General features: G+C 41.4%; 1 protein-coding gene across 2 annotated transcripts; it reads right to left on the minus strand.

Moving 5' to 3' along the window:
• Positions 1-512: 512 nt before the first annotated feature.
• On the minus strand, positions 513-23,857 carry LOC121713067 (sodium-coupled neutral amino acid transporter 5-like). 2 transcript variants are annotated; one of them, XM_042097350.1, is made up of 17 exons: positions 23,686-23,857; positions 20,804-20,927; positions 15,906-16,071; positions 15,191-15,269; positions 10,972-11,087; positions 7,511-7,584; positions 7,186-7,278; positions 6,917-6,995; positions 6,646-6,728; positions 6,033-6,091; positions 5,406-5,873; positions 4,428-4,507; positions 3,267-3,367; positions 2,956-3,071; positions 2,372-2,516; positions 1,895-1,998; positions 513-1,296 (listed from the first exon to the last, which is right to left on the minus strand). In XM_042097350.1, exons 3-17 carry the CDS (start codon positions 15,977-15,979, stop codon positions 1,192-1,194), a joined length of 1,776 nt encoding a protein of 591 aa, XP_041953284.1. In that variant the 5' UTR covers positions 15,980-16,071; positions 20,804-20,927; positions 23,686-23,857; the 3' UTR covers positions 513-1,191. The 2 variants fall into 2 exon arrangements, with proteins under 2 accessions (XP_041953284.1, XP_041953283.1); XM_042097349.1 differs by lacking the exon at positions 23,686-23,857 and having other exon boundaries at positions 20,804-20,985.

Genomic DNA, 23,857 nt, shown 5'->3' on the forward strand with positions numbered 1-23,857 from the left:
TCGGATTTCGGGTGAAATTTCAGGATGAACCTAAAATCCACAAAACCTTTATAGGTGAAGTTAATGTGACCTTCTCTAAACTTTTGTACATGTCCAACAGTTCAATGTTTCAGTACTTTCTATACTGAAACATTACATTTCACCTGAAAGCCAGACATCCTTAACTTTTTGTGAGTACTGTGTATTCATTTTCTGAGATACAAAAAGAGTGGCAGGGGCTATCAAAATGGCCTATAGATACATCATACAACTTTTTTACCCATGGGAAAGCTTCGGTTGAATACATATTACAGTCAGCTCTTTATTTAACCTGAAGTTACAGAGTTAAATAAAAACTCTGTACCTTCCTGAATAATTTGACAAATTAGGTAAACATATTAATACTTCCCAAAAGGTTGAATGGCAAGAAAAGTCTCTTAAATACAGCATTTTAAATCGATCTACTAATTTGACCTGTCCAGCACAGTTTTCATTCACTTGAATTGTCATGATGAGTCTGGTTTTTTTTTTTGTTCCTTCTGATGACAGTCTCTCTTCTTCTCCTTACATTTTCCTATGTGAAGGAACTATTTAAGGAGGGGAGGTAGGATAGAAGAACTCTGAGGTGAAGCCTACTGTCTGTTTTTGGCAATGAAGGAGACCTCTTGCTACACTAATAAATAAACTTGCTGGGTTGCTAATTGTAAGACAAATGATCCCTTTAGCTTCCCATGATCACACTCTATGTCCACCACACAAGTTCTTTATATAGATAGACACATAAAACAATCCATTGTGACAAATCTATGTAGTGTGTGAAAGCTTGCCATTCGAGTTTGAAAGCTTTTTGGTTGTTGCATTGCTGTCTTCACTTGGGAACTTCACATCCTACAAAGCAAGTCAGTGTTTAATACTGCATGGCATGTTGCCATGGAGAGCATACCTGCCCCCTGCCACACACACACTTTCACAGTTTTTGGTATTGTAGGACATGTCTACCACCAGAAAATTTAGTTAGGTTAGTTTGACAGCTTTTTGCCGGTATCGGTGAAGCCTGTTTTGTTACTTGGTCCAATCTTGGCCATGGCTGTTGTGCTCCGCCTCCTGTCTGACTCTCTCAAGGAGCCCTGAGGGTGATTGAGCAGATGAGGGGGTGGGGGGTGGTATGTAGGAGTATTTCCTGATTGACAGGTGTTGCTGCTGACTGTGTGGTTAGTGCCCTCCTCCACTTCGCTTCTCTCCTGACGCCCAGTCGAGGATGATGAAGGATATGCTCATGACCATGAAGATGAACCCGAGAGCCGCAAATGCAGCTGCCTGGAAACACCAGAAAGTAGGACATGGTTGTAGAAAAAAATGGAACAAAAAAGCCATCAAAATCCTATAAACTTCCTTTAGGGTCTCAAGGCTTCTTGTGTAATAATCGCCATGTAATACCAGTGAATATTACAGTAGCCTAAATAAGACTTCAAAGAAAGCTTCAAAGTTAACCTTTAGTTAGTTAACCCTTTTAGCCTTTGGAATAACATTAGTATAAAAGCATTTTGTAAGCAAACACATGTAAATGCCTAAAGCTAAGGAGAGAAAATGCTACCAAATTGAAGGAGCTTTGTTTGATCCTTATGGAGAGGAATGGGGACTTTCCTCCATGTCACATTTCACACTTGTAGACAAAATGTGCGATTTAACTGCACTACAGACACCACTACATTCGGTTTTTACGTCACTGGTTTTAAATCTTTACATATTCACTGTCCACACGAATACCCAAAGCCTGCGTTTTTAAATGAATACGGAAAATGAAATCGTTCTGTTTCAGGAGCTCAAAAAGGTAAAATGGATGATAGGTGAAAACGAAAAGAAGTCTTCGTTTTCAAATGAAAAAGCAATAATGTAGATGTAGCCTGACACTCACCCCCATCTTTGATTTGGATTTCATTGGTTCCTGTTCCTCGGGAATGATGCGCAGATAGAATATTCCAGGTAGGATAAAGATGAGACTGGGAGCAGAGGTGGCTCCTAAACAGAACAAAAACAACATAACTTATGAATATTGACAGTGATTTGCTGTTATGGTATAGCTTTCGCTAAGCTATGTCATTTTAAATAAGCTGTGACAAGTCTTAATTTAGCTATAGCAAGTTTAGGTTTGTTAGAACATAACATCTTAATAAATTTATTCATTAGTATACAAAAATAAATGAACAAATGAGTACATTCATTTAGTGTTTGCTTGAAATGGAGTATTTGTACAAGAATGCATCCATTGGTAGACAATTGGAGATTCTTTCTAATGTCCTAAACTAATTAACTAAAGAAATAACAAAACAATTAACTAATAGCCTACTAAACAAGCCGATGTCTTGGGGGCCAGTTGTGCTAGAGAACTCACCAATGAAACCAAAGATGTCTCGGATGTTGGGCACGAAGATGACCAGGATGTTGACAACAATTAGCACACATAGGGCTATGATGATGTGTCGGGCCCACTGGAAAGGCTTATCTGGAAACAACAGCTGCTGCAGGGCTCTGCGGATCTGAGTGGGAGAGACGAGAGTCTGCTTTAGGGTCCATCCACATGGAGACGCTTTTTAGTCCTCCTACTTGAATATTATCAACATATCTCCTTTCATTGTCTCCTGTCTTTCTTTTCAATGGTGCTGAATGTGGCTATTCAGTTTGAAATGCTGATGTTAAGAGGGCAAAAGAACAACACCCTACATGGCCTCCCAACTGTGCACAGACAACTGAAGAAGTCAAGGGGGGAGGAACGGCTAATACACTCGTTAAGCTTCTTTTGGAGGAGCTAACAAAAAAAAATGCTTAAGTCCTCCTGCTGTGCTAAAACCAGAAACCAGAGTTAGCCACGTAAAATGCTATATGAACATCAACCTTTATTTAGGTCAATAACTATGTTATTCCCATCAATAGCCACAGTAAAGACATACAGTAAAGTGTGAGAAGAGAGGGTCTTACTGGGAAAAGGACGACAGGGACAGTGAGGGTCACTGCCATCAGCACAGCCAAGCGCACACAGAGGATCAGAGTGTCAGTCTTACTGTAGGCGTGCAGAAGCTCAGATTCCACATGGTCTGTAAAAATAAACACACACGCACACACACACACACACACACACACACACACACACACACACACACACACACACACACACAGGCACACAGGCACAAGCAATTATACTCCTTATCATATGACGTACATGTACACCATTATCAGAAAAAAAAGTAATTATTTGTCATGAGAGACCTCATCACAAAGGAGGTTCCTACCGTAAAAGGTGAGGTAACCAAAGAGAGCAGTAAGCAGGTACATGAGGAACATGGCTGCTATTGAAATGTTAGCAACACCCTGCATGCGATTCTTGGTTGGCCTGCAGGGAGGAAAACACATTTAACTGACATTATCAAAGACTAATATTCAATGTTACAAATGACATTACATTGGGATGCGCACTAACTTTACCCTTTATTACCAAAGACTAATATTCAGTGTTACAAATGACATTACATTGGGATGCGCACTAACTTTACCCTTTATTACCAAAGACTAATATTCAGTGTTACAAATGACATTACATTGGGATGCGAACTAATTTTTACCTTACACTACCAAAGACTATTATTCAGTGTTACGAATGATATTACATTAGGATGCGCACTAACTTAAAGAACAGATTAACTTTAGAACAGATTAACTTAGATACTACATTACTATGCAATGTCCAGGTTAGTTTATATCATCAGAGACTAACATTCAACATTGCACATTAGCTCACACTGGTATGCACTAAAAAAGAAACGGTAACACTTTACTTGACAGTATGGACATAAGAGTGACATGACACTGTCATGAACATATGACACTGTAATGACACATGAACCCTAACCTCTAACCCTAATCCTAACCCTAATCCGAACCCTAACTTGTTATGACAAAAACCGAATGTCACTTAATAAAAGAAGCCTTATGTCATAAACATTTATGAATTGTTTATGACACATTCATGACAGTGTCATGTCACTCTTACATCTCTGTATGTCCATACTCTGTATGTCCATACTGTCAAGTAAAGTGTAACCAAAGAAACACTAGGCCTACAACTTAGTGTCATACACAAAAATTCCCTATGCATTCCTATCAAAATATTACAGCAAATATGCAACAGATAAGCTTAGATGATCAGAATGTACAATCTATAATAATCAAAATAGAAATGACATTTGAATGGCGGATTTCACTTCTTGTTTTGTATACCTTCGTATAGCCTTTGATTCCTCAACAACTTACTGGTATTAAAACCAAGACAGAGAGACAACTGCTGAGTCTGAAACTAGGACTGGATCATGGTCTGAAACTGGTTTTATCTAGTTATTAAATTAGATTTGGTTAGACAAGACTTTGTACATTCCAACTAGCGCCCAAGGACTTACTCGCGCAGCTCTGTGTAGATGGGGAGGACCTCCGGATGGCACACAAAAGCAAAAGCCAGGATAGGGATGGCGTAGGCTGTCTGCAAGACAAAACATGGGTCTTAAAATCAGTGGAAACTCTCTGAACCAACTTATGAAAAAGCAGTGAGGCCCCTAAACCAGAGACTTTCTAATGAGGAGACACAGCACTCAAAAAATCCTCCATAGAAATGCATAGGGTTAGTTTGTAACGCCAATATGACAGTCGTGTGAATACATTGAGCCAATCATCTGCTGTGTTGTGAATACTTCGAGCCAATAATGTGGTGTGTTGTGAAGAAATCGTGCCAATCATGTGTTGTGATCTCGCCGCTGGAGCAAGACTGCAGTAGATTGGTGTCGTGAAGCCTTGCGCACGCACATTTCTGCCGAGATGGATGCCCGACGAGTGCCCAAAAAGCATTGCCATATGGCCGCCGAGTGGAGGGACTTGCCTAAAAGGACTTTGCCTAAACTTATGAAAAGACTGTGAGACAACTCCCTTGTTCTGTACGTAGTGGTGCCCAAGATATCAGATACCCTTTTATTTAAATCATTCCATTGTTCTGGGCATTCTATTCCCCCTGGAACTTCCCCCAGAATTCCTTCCGTAATGAAGAGAGCATCTGACCACATCAATCTTAATGGGATGGTGGTAGCGTAGCGTAGTGGCTAAGGGGCTGGGCTAGCATGGAGTATAGCCAGTTGTGCGTTCAATTCCGGCTGCCACTGTTACGCCCTTGAGCAAGGCCTCTAACCCTGAGTTGCTCTGGGGAGACTGGCCCTTGTAATAATTGACATACCGTAATAAGCCACTTTGGATAAAAGCCCCAGCCAAATGAGTAAGCATAAGTATAAGTGTCTAGATCAAAACAAGAACAACAAAAAAAACAGCCTCTCTCAGATACAGACAGAGACGGACACAGTCTCACAGTATGGGTCAGAAGGCCCTCTGCTCACCTGAAGATTGATGGTGAGCATTTTAGCCAGACAGGTTTCGTCAGCCACACTATGCTCATGGTCGGAGATCAGACGCATAGGAAGTTCACCATCCGCCACACTTGTTGACAGGGACTGAAGATCGCCCAATGTGGTTGCGATGATAGGGGTGGTGAGGTCAGAGATTGTTTCCATGTGTCCATCAGTTGAACTCATTGTTGTAAATGTTGCATTAATCAACTCGTACAGGCTCTCTGTGGCATTTTCCATCAAGTTCTGCACATCAGTAGGCAGTAAGGTTGTCAAGCTGTCAGTGACTGTCGTAAATTCTGTGGGGCCTCCTGTTGTCAACATAAGCCCTGCTGTGGGGACTGCTGTGGGGAGCACTGAGTGTGTTGTAAACTCCATGCCCATGGAAGCTTCTGTGACTGTGATGTTGTGACTGTGACTGTCCAATGGACATTCAGAGGCAAACTTCTTGTAGATCACCTAGGAAAAGAAGACATGTTTGCAAAAATGTAATAGGTTTTGCAGTAACACTCTCCATAACATTGCCCTTGTAACCATAAACCACCGTGTGGGGAGCCACATGCTAATTATTAGTGTATAACAGTGTAACTAATGCCGGTCCAACCCCTGAACACTCACAGAAATGAGGAAAAACATCATGCAGGACAAAGAAAAGCCACTGGTGTATCCAAGGTAACCTGTAATAACCACAAAAACATAGCATAAGGTGGGGTTATTTTGGTATTTTGATAATGCCCCCACATTCTATTTGATGTGCAAGACCAATTTGAAGTTCATCGCAACAGTTATCGCAGCAGCACATAATCAGAATGAGGACTGTTGAGAGGTCTAATACAGTTTTAGTTCATTTGCTAGCTAATAACGTCGGTGTGGTTGTATGGTGTCCCAAGTAAAGCCCCAGGACCTCAAGTATGTGAGGGAAGCATAGCTTCATAAAGAAATAGACAGATGTACACTAATATGCACAAGCTTTAGGCATTTGTCTTTACACATTATTTTTATATCCTGTAGATTTTAAATAATTAATTTACTGAATTTAATTTAATTTCAAGAAGTTTTTTTTTTTATTCCCTTCTGTTCTGTGTGTTTATATACAATATTTGGATTTATTTTTGTCCACATTTTGAAAGAATCCTCAATTTTCAGCATTGCCTAAAACATGTGCAAAGTACGGTGCGTGATGGTGATGGTGATGGTGTTGGTGGGAGGGGGGGGGGGTGTATGGACATACCAATCTGCCTCATGAGAGCGAGGGGGAGAATGACCACAATGCTGACAATGATGATGAGGTAGTTGCCATTCATGTACCACTCGCTGCCAGTGGGGGGAAAACAGGAAGTTGCATCACACTTCAATCACACATGGCAAAGGTGAAATGACGTTTATGAGTGATGCAAAGTTGTTTGACTACCATTCATCAGCAATCAAACAAGCAACGAAAAAGATGAATGAAGTGAGACCCTGAAGGGATTTCATGAGGTGATTTTTCTCTTTACACTTACCCTGTGTTTTCTTTTCCTACAAATGCTTGAATAACCAGAGGTAGCTCCGACTTTACAATAAATAAGTAGCTGGACATGGCTGTTGAGTAAGAACAAAACAGAACAGTTTTTGACATCAGTGATCAGAAGACACTTCTTATCACATATCAAGTATATGAAAAGTTGGAAAGTTAGGGGGAAAGCTGTAATGTAATTGCACAGAGATTTTTTCACATATTTTACCCATAGCACGTCAACCCTACAATGATCCTAAAAAACAACTTTCTCACCTCCAATGTTATGCATAGTTATGATTAAAGCTGCCACCACTTTTCCCGGGGTTCCAAAGGCTCGGTTCCCCAACTGTTCATAAGCCCGTATTCCTGACAAGACAAGAGAAAACAATGTAATTGGTTTCATAGATGTTCTTTCAAGAGCAATTTGTTACTATACTGGGAACCCCTGCTGTCATAAAGATATGACAAAAATGTTGCTTCACCCAATTCAATGCTATATTAATAATATTAACATACAATATTTTAATTATAATTAAATATAATCAATTCATTAATATACTATGAAATGTATGTGATATCTAAATGGGACAACTCTTACCAACTACGCCAGCACTTCTCAGAAGAAGATGAATTGAGTAAGCGGATAAAACAGCAATACACGTCAACAGGATTCTAGAAAAGCAAACAAACAACAACAAATGATTATATAAAAACACATAAAACTTAGTAACAAAATCACACTGTCATATGTGACAAACAATATTCACTGTAATCAGGTAGATGTTTCCCAAAAGGTTTTTTGTGCATCGGCCATCGGTAGACTAGGCAACCATTTTGAATACTCTCTGTTGGTTATGATGGAGCAGAACCACAATGCTGTTGCGGAGGACGCAACGCAGGCCACCAAAATTGAATTAGCGTGTGTGCAGATACAGTAGGTAAGCCCAGTGACAAGAGTCAGAAGGCTGGGGACATGGATACTGTTTATTCACCTTATAACATTGCCAGTGCTGCTGGATCTGACCCTGCACCACACGGTCAAATCTCTCAATTACTCTGACAATCAATCGATCAATAAATAAATCAATCAATCAATATAGAGGGCTCGACAAAATCTCAGACAGAGATTACATACACAGTATATATTAAATGCCCCTGGGCAGAAATTACTTCATATTCAGATTGGGTTTACACACTTTACAACCGGAGGTACTTTTAGGCCACCTGACCATGCATTTGTGTATTTTATAGCTTCCCGATTGTATATCAAAGAGAAAAAAAAACATTTGGAAAGAATGCCATTTGGAATAGTTAAAATGTACTTATTTTCTATTTCAAATTACCCAGGAATGCAACAACCTTCAATCTATACTTGTCTAATCCCAATTCATAAAACACATTACATCTACATTAATCTGCTGGATTAGGCTAATCAATTCTAGCAATTGTCATCATTTAAAATATTGCAAATAAATTGAATGACAGCCGTGGAAGGGCTCAAAGAGTTCCTCTTTCCCCCTGACAGTGATAATGACTATGACCCCCGTCTTATTCCTTAATCTCATTAACAACGCTGTCGTTCAAATCACTCATAGCCAGTTCTCGCACACACACACACCAACTCTGTGTTTGGGTTATTAAGTACTCCTCGCCTCAGAGCTTTCACAGATTGTTGACCCAGAGTCTGCCTCCTATCCCTCCTCCCTAACTCTCTCTCTCTCACACACACACACACACATACACACACACACACACACACACACACACACACACACACACACACACACACATACACATACACATACACTCACACACAAATACACACTCACACTCACACTCACACTCACACACACACACGCACACGCACACGCACACGCACACGCACACGCACACACACACACACACACACACAAATACACACTCTCTCTCTCTCTCTCTCACACACACACACACACACACACACACACAAATACACACTCTCTCTCTCTCAGACACACACACACACACACACACACACACACACACACACACACACACACACACACACACAGAAACACACACTCACACGCTCACACACTCACACTTGCTGGTCCTGGCAGGTCTGTCTTTGATCTGATCACAACAGACTATTTATATCCCCTCAGATCAGATTTAGGACAGCACTTGTACTATGTGTGACAGAGGGTGGGGGCCAAAACAAAGTCTTATTTACACCTTTCAACACACACACCCAGTGCCAACACGGAAGAAGCAAATTAAACAATTGAAAACAGTGCACACTAAAAAACGACTCCTTGACAACAGTGACACAAACAATCAGCCTTTTGTGGTAACTTCACCTACGGTATTCCACAGCGTTTACACGATGCTGTTTACATCTAGACTGGCTTCGCCGTAGTGAGATTCTTAGAATCGAGATTCTTTGAATCGAGTGTATTTATGCTGTAAATACCAGTACAAGTCCAAACCAAACAGACGCGTTCCTTCGCCCTATTGGGAAGAGCCGCTTATCCCTGTCGCCGCGGTAGCCGCAGCCGAAAGCATGTGCCTGCATGAGTCACCGGGTGACTACGACTCCTGTGTCTGGGGCAGACTGCTGTTTCATGACCAGGACACTCTGGTCAGGGCACAGGGTCACCTCTCAGCTCAATACTAAAATGTCCCTTGTTTATTACACCTAAAATAAGCATAAGAGTGGTGTAAAACTCCACTGTCCACTCCACTGCATTAAGCCAGCATTGCTTTGATAACGCAATAACCATATAGGTATTTTAGAAATGCCACAACACTAGATAAACTTTATTTTAGCCTTCAGCAGAACAGTAATGTTTGTACAACACATGCCACTGGGCTCAAAATCAGCACCTGCTGTAAGCTATAGTGATATAAAGATGACAAACTGACTGAAGAAAAGTGGTTTAAGTCAGTATCCATAGTACATTATTAACACATTCCAGTCATGAAGTATCCATGGCTCCTCCTTATGCCTGACTATCTATACGCACAGTAATGAATGCCTATCATGTTACTGCTTGAAGTCACATAATGAACAATAAAGCTTGATAATAGCAATGACATAAAGATTTACAATGCATTGTGATAGCTGTAAGGGGTTACATAATGATATCATAACACTTACGAGCAACTGGGTTAATGTTGTGACTGTATGAACATTTATAGAGCTCTTATGAGGCTTGATAAATACATTATGGATAATGACATCAAGTAAAGTGTCAACCGACATCAAAAGTCTCTCTGACTCTTGTGTTCTACCTTTTCTACCTTTCCCATCCAGCACAACATCTAGCCCAACAGCCTCTCCGTCTCTCTGTCTCTCTATCTCTCTCTCTCTCTCTCTCTCTCTCTCCCTCTATCTCTCTGAGCTGATCTGATCTCCTGGAGGAGGCTTGTTGGGCTGCTGTACACATGATAGGGCAAGCAGGTGCCAGGTGCCGGAAGCCTGGACTTATCCTTACATAATTATGGACCTGTTGCCCGCCATACCCCCTTCTAGGCTCCAGGCTTTGCGGTCATGTGAGCGGAGTGGCGGGTTTGGCAGTGGACAACCGATGGTGTAATTCACTTAAAGAATAAGGCGTTGGTAAAAGCCATGGCTGTACATGCTGGCATTATCTTTCTGTGCTTGCACTGTCTAACCTGCTGTGTTACTTGCTGCAACTCTCTTTTTGGAAAGCTCTGTTTCTTTTTTCTTTCAGTCTGCAACTGACTAAAGCTAAGATCTAAAGAATGATCATCATTTAATTATCATATCATATTTTTTGGATACCCTGTATGGGTAGTCTCTGATATTGTATGTGATACATGTGATATGTGTCTCAGGACATTAATTTTGGAGGGCATTGCCAGAACATAAAATGATGTATCTATTTTTTTTTTATCAGAATTACAATGTCTGCAGAACAGTCTTGAAATTCTTCATTTCACATTGTTTCTTACACACACACACACACACACACACACACACACACACACACACACACACACACACACACACACACACACACACACACACACACATATACTTATATGTTCACTTACATGAAAAGGACTATCCCTGTGTTGGCCATGGCATAAGCCAGACCCAGGATCCCACTGCCCATAATGGCGTTGCTGAGGTTAAAGACAGACATCCCAAACGACGTTTTCCCCTCAAACTGTAAGAAGAGGAAACAGCTCATCAAATTATTAAGCTACTTCACACAGCCTTAGTGAAATGGCAAAATAGGAGAAAACTTCATTGCAGATTATTATGAATCACTTAATTAGCTAAATGCATGCTGAACAGATATGCCTTTAGACCCCTCTTGAATGACCCAAAACTACCACAGGAACAGAGAGCACTGGGCAACTCATTCCACCAACAAGGACACACTAAGGAAAAGAGTCTTGAATTTGACCTAGCGTTTATGGCTGGTCAACACAACAGACGCTCATCAGAAGACTGCAGTGGGAGGTTGGGGATGTACAGCTTGATCATAGAATTGAGATAGCAGGGAGCAGATCCAGTAAGTGTCCTATAGACATATCTAATGCAATAATAATGAATGCATCATCACATGATCTGATCAAGCCAGTGAATTAGCCACCATATGGCTTCCACCAAGACTCTTGCTAGAATAAATTATTTGTTTGTATGCACATATATGGACATATGCCATGATACCATCTAAATATGCTATGAGTTCCATGCACAGGGTAATTTCTCCCAGGAAGGTTTGGAATATTTAGTAAGCTATACATTCTCTGAAGACTGCGCTGTCCCAGTTGGGAATGTTTAAGTATTCTGAAGACAAGCATGACTTATTGGGTCTGTAGTGAAGTAGCAGTAGTTAGATAGATAGATAGATAGATAGATAGATAGATAGATAGATAGATACTTTATTGATCCCTAGGGGAAATTCAAGGTCACAGTAGCATACAGACAACATACACACACACATTCACTAACAGCAAAGTAATTAAAAGTATATAATATAAAAAAACACAACTAAGCAATAAGGACTGTAGAAGATAAAGAATATACTAAATATACTAAAATACAAATTATACTAAATAAAACTTAATCTAAATCAATACTAAAAAACAGTATCCACATAGTGGGTGATTAATCAATCAGGTGCGCTTGCAATGACTGAAGCAGGGACTGAGCCTGTGGTCCTCTGTGCATGAGGTAAGGTAAGGTGCTCTTTTTGAATGAGTGTCATGGTGATGGTGCAAATAAGTCAAACAGTGCAACAGTGCAAGAATAAAGTCTATATATCTATATATAAATAACTATATTAAGAAAGGTATAAGTGTGGTCACAGTTCGGCTGTGGCATGGAGGGAGGGGTTGTGCATATGTGTTAATAAAGCACGCAAACAGTGAGGCAGAAGACAATGGTAAAGTGGCTAGTGGACAGACAGTTCAAGGCATGGAGGTGGTGAAGAGGCAGACAGACTATGCGGAGAAGTCTATTTCTCCTCTTCCCTTAAGTGATGCATTGAACAGTTCAATTGCCCTTCAATGGTTCAATGGACAAATTACTTTCTCAGTCTGTTTGTTGTGCAAGGCAGTGAGCGAAGTCTCCAGCTGATCAGGCTCTTCTGCTTAACAATAGTGTTGTGGAGTGGATGACACTCATTATCCAAGATGTTGATCAGTTTGTTCAGGGTCCTTTTGTCAGATATTGAAGTGATGCACTCCAGTTCAGCTACCACTACAGAGCCAGCTTTCCTTACCAGCCTGTCAAGTCGCCCCGCATCCTTCTTCTTTGTGCTTCCTGCCCAACATACCACTGCATAGAAGAGGACACTGGCAACAACAGACTGGTAGAACATCCTGAGGAGCTTGCTGCACATATTGAAGGAGCGCAGCCTCCTCAGGAAGTACAGCCTGCTCTGCCCTTTCTTGTAGAGTGCGTCAGTGTTGGCTGACCAGTCCAGTTTATTGTCCAGGTGGAGACCCAGGTACTTGTAGGTGCTTACCACCTCGACATTGACCCCATCAATGGAGACTGGTAGCAGAGTGGGCATAGACCTGCGGAAATCCACCACACCCATCTGCAAGAGCTTGTCTCCCAGTCTGAGGGGTTGGATGGTGTTAAAAGCACTTGAAAAATCAAAGAACATGATTCTCACAGCACTTTTCCCCTTGTCTAGGTGAGAATGTGTCCTGTGTAGAAGATAAGTGATGGCATCGTCCACGCCCACTTTCTCCTGGTATGCAAACTGTAACGGGTCTAGTGCATGGCGTACCTGGGGTCTGAGCATACTTAAGACGAGTCGCTCCATTGTCTTCATCACATGTGATGTTAGAGCGACAGGTCTGTAGTCATTAAGCTCACTAGGATGTGGCTTTTTAGGGACTCACTTGTTTTCCTGTGATGATGGGGGATGTAAGGGGAGGGGAGGGGGAGGGGTGCATCTGGGATCTGTGTGTCTGATGGCTGTTGACTGAGGTTGTTGTCGCATTGTTCGTGATCGCCGTGTGGGGGAGGGTTGCAATATCCAGTGATGGTGGGGGTACAATAGCCTGTGATGGTGGAGGTGAGTGTTGCACTGGTATTGAGGGGGTGTGGGGGTGGGGGCTTGGGGATGACCACCTCCTTGATGTCCCTGTCAAGGCTGCCAGAGTCGTCGATGCCTCAACAGGCACAGGCAAGGAGGCGTCAGGCGGGGGCAGGGTGTGAGGTGGTGATGGTTTAGGTTGTTGGGCGTGAGGTGGTGATGGTTTAGGTCGTTGGGTGTCACCAGGATGCAGAGCTGGAGAGACTGGGAGGCTGGGAGGTGGGGATAGGGCAGGCACGCAAACAAGAGCAGTGCCTGAGTCTGCAGGGGGTGGTGGACAGACCACTCCCATTGGAGCTGGAGCAGGGCAGTCAAACCTGTTGTAGAAGTGGTTCAACTGGTTCACCCTGTCCAGGTCCCCCTCCACAGGGTACCAAATATCAGGGTGTGGGTTTACAAAAATGTGTGTGTGTGTGTGTGTGTGTGTGTGTGTGTTAGGGGGGGATCTTTACAGGGAAATTCCTAATAGCTCAACCACTCTTAAACCACAAATAACCGTTCCTACCGTCCTAATTACAAACCACATGAATTACCTCCATACAGTCTCCCCACTCCCGTAACCTACATATTCGGCCAGCTTAACCATAATCTACTAGGACCCTGAATTATGCCATGTTGTAATAATTTTTCCCAGCTGCAGTAAGCGGGTGCTAGTGTTAGCACTTTTTCTTAGCTGCTTTGGTGCATTTCTCAGATCAGAATTTTAATTCTCAAAACTACTAGTTCAACCTCCACATAATCAGAGAATGTGTGCATGTAATATATGACTTGATATAGATATCTCATGACAACAGCAAATACTTTTGCACATCCATGCATTTGCTTGTGTACAATTGTATGTTTTTTACATACAATTGCTAATGTCATGTTAGCAAAATGTTGGTGGAATAGTCCTTCCACCCAAAACATTTACCGGTAGGCATTAGTTCATTGCTTGAGTTATTATATGCAAAAGTTTTGACCAGTTGTCATATGTAATCTTTCAAGTCTGTTTTTCTACAATGACATTGATACAGACATCCCAAGTCTCCCGGAAGTTCCGGGAGTCTCCTGCATGTTGATAACGGCTCCCTGATGCCCGCAAATTAGATAAAATCTCCCGGATTCTCGAGCGAGCGAGCAAGAGCGCGCACACGAGACCGAAACTTCAAATCGTGTTTGCATCTGAGTGTAGCGCACACACGACGGGGATCAGTTCAGTTCAGTAGGAACAGGAGCGTCATGGCAGAGGCAGAGTGCCCCCCAAAAAGGAACATTTAAGACCCATTTCACATCAGACTACACGAAAATGTACCCGTGTCTCATAAGAGTTCAAAATAACAATAGGCTGTATTTGTACTACTTGTTTGTGATATATAGGAATAATGGCCACCAAGGTGGCACGATATAGGCCTACTAAATTAATAGAAAACACAGAGAAAAACAACTCCACGACGCAAAGCTTGGTTTGCGTGATAGTTAGCATTAAAAAGGAATGTCACTACTTCATAGCTGTCCCGCTATACAGAATGAATAACCCCCCTGTCAGCCAATCAGAAGAGTATTTCTTGTTTCCGGGGAATAAATAATGGATAAGTAAAACCACATAGGGCTATATTGGTGCATGATTGTACACATGGTAGTTGTTAGTATGCAACAGATGTTGTTTTTTAACTAACAAACATTTGACCATTAACTCCAACTTTCAGTCAACTTTTCTTTAGACTCACATCTGTGAACTGAACCACCTTCTTCCCTCCCTCTGTCCCATGAGGTAGGAACTCCTCGCGTTCTTCAGCTGCTTCAAACCTGAGGAACACAAAAGATAGATAGATAGATAGATACTTTATTGATCCCCAAGGGGAAATTCAAGGTCTCAGTAGCATACAGACATCACACACAACATGCACTTACAGCAGAAAGGGTAAATATAAGTATATACATATAACAAAACTCCACTGTACAATAGAGAGTAGAAGATAAGAAAAACTAACAAAACTAAATACTAAATATACTGCATAAATTAAATAAAAATAAAAATACAAATAAATAGTGAATCCAGTGATCTGTCACATGAAACAGACCACCATGACAGAGTAGTGTGCAACCAAACAGTGGAGGTGGGTATAAGTTTATGAATGGATATGTGTTGGCTGTTTAAAATCATAGTTGTTGTCAGGGTGCAGGATGAGTGCCTTAGAGACCTGGGTTCAAGGCAGTGTAGCTACAGCAAGGTTTAGAGGTGTTGACCTCACCATTCTTGATCATATTCTTATTCAAGAGCGATACAACAATACAAATAAATTCACGATACAATACTATTTAAGACTTTGACCTAGAAGGCAAAAAGAAGAATGGTGTTGACCCACACCCCACACACACATTTGCCAGTACATAATTCAAACCCTGGGTGCCAGCTAGACTCTCAGTCGGCATCACACTCACCCGTCCTCCAGAATGATCTTCTCAGGGCTCAGGTCACTGCAGTGGTGTCCGTTAGTCATCTTCTGAAGCTCCATCACGGCAAAACAAAACACAACTAGCTTGCTACTTCTTGTTTGGACGTGTAGATGATGGACCGTTAGAGCTCTAGGTAGTAGCCTGTGGCTCACTGTAAGAGAGGAGGATAAAAGATGCTTACTGACTATTCATGTCTCATTTTTTATCCTAAAAGAGTGTCATTGGTCTTAGTTGAATCTATAGACTATCAGCTTAGGGTATATCATTTTAAACACCCCCTCCCCCTCTCTCTCGGTTACCAGAATGTTACACAATTTCAGGAAACACACCCTATAAGTCAGTTACTGAGGTCAGCCAGTTCAAACAGTGTCTGAAGATGGTTTGTTTGCTTGACGCTCTCATCACTGATACCAGTATAAACACCAATGCTCACATGCTTGTAAAACAAGGGTGTTCTGATTATTTAATATAAAGAGGAAAAAACGCACGCACATCCCGATCTAATCCTGGGTGCTGGACAAAACACCCATTAAGTTCTTTGACGTAATACAACTTTCAATACTGAATTCAGTATTGAAAGTTGTATTACGTCAAAGAACTTAATTGAACTGATGAAGGGCTTGAGTGGGCCCGAAACGTCACGGTAATTAAACTATAACTTGCGAGCATATACTGGTGTTGCGGACTTTTTTTCCCCTCTCTCTGTTCTGATTATTTAAACACGCGTTTAGCAACAAACACGAGGAATGCTATCTTGAGCTAGCCTAATTTTACAATGCATAACATACTTTTTCCCCAACTTAAAATCTTTTTTAGAGAGCAAAATTGCATGGTGTGACAATAGCAACAATTAAATGATGCCTACGCAAAACTAAACATGCACATAATGTGACTTTATTTATGCAACAATAATATCCAGTCTACTCAGCAAAGTGCCCACAAACACCCCCCCCCCCCCTCTCTCTCACACACACACACACATTATGCCTTTGTTTACACAACATTAATATCCATACTCCACCCCCCTTACACACACACATATACATACACACACACACACACACAGAGAGAGAGAGAGAGAGAGAGAGAGAGAGAGAGAGAGAGAGAGAGAGAGGAAGAGAAAAAGAGAAGAGGCCTGCCTGGAAGGCCTTTAGGAGTTGTGGCTTTACAGCGTAAAGCCGGATTGGAAGCCAGGCTGCTCTAATGCCCCGTCATGTCTCTACCTTTAGGTACTGATAATACCCTGGTGAGGCCACAGTCCCTGAGAACCATTCACATTATCACAGACCACTATCTCTACCTGTTAAACCATTCACATTATCACAGACCACTATCTCTACCTCTTAAACCATTCACATTATCACAGACCACTATCTCTACCTGTTACACCATTCACATTATCACAGACCACTATCTCTACCTCTTAAACCATTCAGATTATCACAGACCACTATCTCTACCTGTTACACCATTCACATTATCACAGCCCGCTGTCTCTACCCTTTAAACCATTCACATTATCACAGCCCGCTGTCTCTACCCTTTAAACCATTCACATTAACACAGACCACTGTCTCTACCAGTTAAACCATTCACATAGTCATACACCACTGTCTCTACCTGTAAACCATTTAGTTACAAGGTATCAATTTATCAGGAATCCAGACACATAACGCTAAAACTAAAACAGACAGCTGATCACATAACGCTAATCAACTTCTGACAGCTGATCACGAAACGCTAATCAACTCAAATTCACTCCATCACTGGACCTGGAGTATCTTTTCCACAGTATGCACACATACAAACACGTACATACACACACACACACGCACACACACATGCACACACACACACACACACACACACACACACACACACACACACACACACACACACACACTCCTCATGATGGAATTCTGGACACATTCGCATTCGCACACTAGACCTGGAGTATATTTTCTGTTTGCCATTCATAAATACACTCTGTGCTGTGTTGTAGTTCCTTATTTACGTAAACAGTGCGTCTGGAGTTCAGGTGCTCATCATGTACACATAATGCTCAGTCACTGCCAGACTGCACTGGCACTACAGTATGAGCCACTCTCAGTATGCACGGCATGTGAGCTTCTTGTCTGTGTAGCACTATGTATGATACCACAGACACTACTATTCTTGTGATCTATGCTCACTGTAAGCAGTTACTGAGCTCTGCCTCAATGACGCACTTGTGTTTTCTCTACACTCCTCCTCCACCTGTGGAACATATTCACTATTCATGCATGGCTGCCGGTCAGAGAATCACTTGTATCATACTGAGGGACATTCATGACGTCAGTGTCAGTAGGCTACCACTGACCAGTATCCAAATGAAGTTTAAAAAGATAATGGGAACAGTCAACTAGTTGCAGTGACTTAATGCAAGTGATAAACACCCTGCTAAATAGCTGCTGGTTAAGTTTCACAAGTGCTGTGTTGCTGTTTATTAATCATGTATTCCAGTTTCGGCAAAAAGAGATTTTTCATTTCTATTGTAAAAAATAAATAATCACTCAACATAACCTTGTCAACACATCTTGTTGTTTTGATAACATGTAGTAGCAAGTTTACATATAAACTTGACACTACGCATTCTCATATTTAAACTCAATTAAAGCAACAAGATGACTTGATTGGGTTAGGCGTTGTAATCTTTATGACAGTATTAACTCAAACAATGTTAACTTCTGAATGGGAGTGTTGTAATCCGCCACTGTCTCCAGGCCATATGCCTCCACGATAAAGAGTCAACTGGAGTTTAGCCTCAGTGTTAGCGAAAGTTTCATTAATCCCTAGTAGAACACAGAGAGGAGCCACATCATTGGCTAAGCCCACACTAGACCAGGAAGTGAGCCGTTATGTGTCATTTTTCCCCTGGGTAAAAAAACTGACATGGTCTCTAAAAATGGTGCACGTCCTCCATACAAACAATGTAGTCAGCTTTCAACAGGTGTCATATCCGTCCGTTATATCCATCATTGACTCATTTTGAAATACAAGATCCCCTCTGTTTGCTGAAGCAAACATGGCTAACAAACACACTCCTCTGACTCGACCCGACCCTAAGGCTCTATGATAATGATCAGCATGTGATGATACATATGATCCCATTACAATCCCATTGCCCCACGTATTTTGCCTTGTGTCGATGTTGAAGAAGCTTGTCTAATTGGCTAGTGTTTTTCATAATTGTATTCTGCATAATTGTTTCTGTTCATTTGAGGTCTCACTGGCATCCCACACAGCCCAGCTGGGCACTCTGTGTCTGAGAATAGCAAGACATGCGGGTGTTAGTTTACCCAACATACAGTATATTGTGCCAGAAGCCTGAACGTAGTTACCATAGAAAATGGTGTGAAATGATAGGGACAGAGAGTGTTGGAGACTGTACAGTATGTTAATGAACTGAAATGACGCCTTCCTCTTTCCTATTCAGCCTACTTTCTCACAAAATTTACTTATTTGGTAAGTGGTAGTTACACCCTGAATGTCAATAGAACTATACTTGACATAAAAACGTGTTTTGTTGGGACCCCTGGATTTCAGGCATTTGTATATTCTTTTGGAGTAATATGACCTCTTCAAGTAGAATAGTTTCTCAGTGATGGGATAATTAATCCATATCACAAAACAATGAAAATAGACCTTGTCCTAAGTACTGTTAGTAAAAAAAACATGAAAGCATTGTTCAAGCAGAACACACACACAACACACACACACACACACACACACACACACACACACACACACACACACACACACACACACACACACACGGACACCTATAGTGAATCTATTTCGAGAGTTCAGGTCAGGAAATACTAACAGAAACATTTCACTAATCTACCTTAGGAAAAAACACATGGGGGCCAAAAACAAACCGAAGTGCTTCCCCCCAGACTGCTCCGTTTCAACATCACACAGACCCTTTGACTGACCCGAACAGGAACCCAAGTGTCCAGTTTGAGACACCGCCTCATTTTGGACTTTGCTTTTCTAACAAGTTTCTAACAAGGGTCAGCTAAGGCCATCGTTTGGATGATCTCAGTCTGAGTTTCTGATTGTCAATCATTGAAATACACAGAAACAGTATGATGCAATGCACATTGTGGAAACTATGCATTTTCCACAATTGCGCACTTCCTTGGCGCCTTATCAGTAGACAAGCTGTGAGACTGACCTTGATTGTGAGTCTAGATATTAGCTGCATCAGATACGATACATCATCAAGAGGTCACCAATACAAAACTGAACATTTACAGAAATGTATATCTATATAAGTACTCTAAATACCATACAGGTATCCACAACTGCCTTTAAGCTATCCCTAAAAGCCAGCATTCGGACTGTTTAGTTAGATCCTTTGGCTTTTCGATAATGACAAAAATATTAGGCTACTTCTTATACAAGTTCTTTTGTCTGTAAACTGCATAAAACATAGGGTTCAGAGTTGACTCAAATTACACAGAGGTGTACAACATGGCCTCTCTTTTGAGCCATCATCAACCATTTGTTTTAAACATTCAGCTTACTTATACCTGTACCTACCTCCTACCTAGAATAATGTGCCTTTTATAAATGGATTAAATGTTCTGATATGTCTATGGGAAATCATCAACGTAACATACATGTTTGAGAAATGGGTCACCTGAAAAGACCCAAGAGACACAAGAGAAAAGCAGGGAGGCTACATCTATGCAGACCAATAGGTGTCATATGGCTCTTAGCTCTAAAACTAAGCACATGGTCCTAGCTGTCTGATGCAAGACTCCCTTTCTATTGACAGTTCCGTCTTGCCGCCACTTTAGATGTAATCACAGGATATGACTCATACAATAGCTTACCAGAAATGAGACAAGGGATTCCTCTCCTTGGTGGTTTCTCTCAGCTGAAGAAGGGGTATTTCATTCAGAGTTAGTGTAGTGTTGACATTCAGCCTTGAGTGTGAAGAGTTGTTGGTGGAAAGCCCTAGGCAGACAAGGAGACACAGAGCTTAGTTCATGCTCTGAGTGAAGGAGAGAGAGGAGGGAGGGAGGAAAGGAATTAGAGAGGAGAGGAGAGGGAAGGGAGGAGAGCCTGAGGGAGGGAGCCTAGGAAAAGTAACCTCCTACTTTAACCATTTAGTTTCCTAATCTGTCACATTAATTAATCATCACTACTGCACAATGCCAGCTGCACAATGCGTCAATCCAGAGGTTGTCTAGTTTTGTTTTGTGTTTTTAAGGGAAAAGGTGGCCATAAATTCACAAGAATACTTTTAGAATTCCTGCAGCATATACTCAATTGTAGTAGTGCTCAATTTCTGAACAGCAGTATGTCTTTAAAGATTCTCTAAATAAACTTGTACAAGCACTGTGCCCCATAGGTGCAAAAAGAACATGCCTATATTTTTGCACTGAAGGCTGAGCCACAGCCTGGGGAACGACGGTGCATCGAGGGAGTGGGTAATGCACTTGAATGTTGTTAATTAGCTTAGGAGCTCAGGGCTTTTTTAAGATTGCCTGCGTGTGGCATCTCATCAACATAGACCACGCTACTCACTCGAATGGGATGGGCGTGAGAAGCAACATGCATGGAGAGAGCTTAGTGTGCTGAGTTTTATTTCAGGAGATGGACATATAGGTAACTCTGAGAACTGACCTGACAGCGCTTAGAGTGGGGGATCGCCCACCGGTAGACGGCTCGCGTGAGGATAATATAATGATCAGCTTATGATGACGTCATGTTGTGGCTTCAAGGGGGTTGTCTCTGTATTTCTCTATCTAAGCTAGGCTACAACTGCGCGTAAAGGGTTTCATTACCTCACTGTTTCCATGTGATACTCCGTGATGCTCTGGTGCTTTACCCTAAATATGACGGCCCCGTTAACCCTACATGAGAGAGTGCTTTGAGGTGAAACCCATTGTCCATGGAGATTATGAGAAACAGAGATAGTCAGATGATCATCAGTGTGGGCACGTAGGCCATGACAAAAGCCATGCAGGGGTCATCTTCACATAAAAGGATTTCCCCACGTTTAACAGGATTTCAGTTCACACAAACCATCTTCAGAGCTGAGATTGTAAATCGCAGGCTCAATTTAACAGTGCTGTTGAACAGCCCCTCGCTGCTTTAGCCTTGCTAAGCAAAGATTGTAGAGCAGAGCTCTGTTCTAGAATCTTTGTTGCTAAGCTTCTTCCTTGCTGCATGACAAAACACAGTCACCTCTCAGCATTTTCATTAGGCTAAGGGATAATGTAGGCTATATATAATTGAACGCCGGTCATTATCGGGAAAGTAAGTCCCAACAGGTCCTGCTTTGTCCCAAAGAGACTTATTTTATAGGCCATGGCTATCCTTGCCAAAACGAAAAAATAAACTCCACATGATATGGCTCTTTACACTGCTTTCACTTTTGAATGAAGTTCCATTGCAAGAAGTGACCAAGTGATCACACTTCTTGCAGAGTGATATGAAAGACGTAAATAAGAAGCACAAAACCCAGAGTATTAAAGATATCTTTATAAGGCTCTGAATAAAAAAAACATTTTCCTTGACAGAGGTCCGTTATCGAGAAATATCAGACCTCCGAGCGAGCATTCTGCAGCATTATGAAGAGCCAAAAAAAAAAAAAAAACATTCACATGTTGCAGATACAACAGAATTTTGCAGAGCACATATTCCTCAAAATCGGGAAGAAAAGAGAGGCCAGTAGTTTGTCCTCCTTGACCTTGACCCAACCATGTAGAACTCAGGCCATTGGCCATCGACCAGCTCCTTACAGTTTCTATAATGCCAATGTAGGCTATTTCTACCATTGTGTTGTGGGCCTGTGTCTGAAGGTGAACAAGAGGTAGTCTACCAGTAGCTACCCATTCCATGAAAAGTTCCCTTTTGATGCATGACGTCTGTTTAAACACTAGTATGCTGTCCATCCATGACTACAACTATAGTTATAATACAAAGAGTTTAAAAGTCACATCAAAGAAACCTGAAGGTCCTCACTAAGTAAACAGTCCAATGCAGATATACAAGAGCCTACTCTTGCCATTTTGTCGATTGAGTCTTTTAATCATGTCCCAATTCCAGTGAAGTCTATTTAACCTCCAGGTTCCAGTATTAAAGACCCACCTTGGTATGGCATGTGTGATAACACCCAAAAGGCTTTTATCACAAAGGGACAGTTGTTGAACAGACAGGAAACAATTTCCCTGCACTCTCTTCTATACCGCCAAAACACTTCTGTGATAGGCTACAGTATTGTATGTGGATACTATGTGCTATATTCACAGGAGCTACAAGTACAATGTGTCATATTTTATCATAGGCCTACCTTATGCCCATACAAAACCAACATACCAACATACAAAAGATGGCATCAAAATTCTCTAAAATGAATGAATGAATTTAATACATTCATAGTCTATCAGTCACTTCAATATTAACATAGCTTAATATTTCAATCAATTCATTTTACAGTTTTATTTTTCATATAAATGCTGTATAGAATGGCTTTGCTTACTTATTTTTTTACCATGTGCTTCATAAGCTAATACCTGTGACTCATGTGAGCTTGACAAGCACATGTTCATATGCCAGTAAAATTAATGAATAAATATTACTGTGTGTTAATAAGAATAAACCTTACCATTGATAAGTATAGTATATTGATAGATTCTACAGTTCTACATCTCAGTGTATTGGTTTTCATTGTTCATACAATGGCAGAATAGAAGAAGTCACTTACCCCTCTTAAACGTATAAATTCCCAACCAGGAATAGGAAAGACAGTTGATTATATCTCTAGGAAAAAAAAAAAAAAAAAGTCCAGGTCCTGTTTCTTCCCAGCTGATAGGAAAGGTGCTGAGAGAATACTGTTGATTGAGGGACAAGACCACGAGGTCAGAGATAGACAAAAG

Source organism: Alosa sapidissima, chromosome 7 (genome assembly GCF_018492685.1).
Source record: "Alosa sapidissima isolate fAloSap1 chromosome 7, fAloSap1.pri, whole genome shotgun sequence".
NCBI classification, from domain to species: domain Eukaryota; kingdom Metazoa; phylum Chordata; class Actinopteri; order Clupeiformes; family Clupeidae; genus Alosa; species Alosa sapidissima.

What these genes read in the sequence shown, in the direction of transcription:
- LOC121713067 (XM_042097350.1), bottom strand. Translation starts at nt 15,979, where the DNA reads ATGGAGCTTCAGAAGATGACTAACGGACACCACTGCAGTGACCTGAGC. An exon ending in TGCTCACCATCAATCTTCAG is followed by an intron (nt 4,508 to 5,405) that starts GTGAGCAGAGGG and finishes TTTGTCTTGCAG; the next exon opens with ACAGCCTACGCCATCCCTAT. An exon ending in AATCCAAATCAAAGATGGGG is followed by an intron (nt 1,297 to 1,894) that starts GTGAGTGTCAGG and finishes TGGTGTTTCCAG; the next exon opens with GCAGCTGCATTTGCGGCTCT.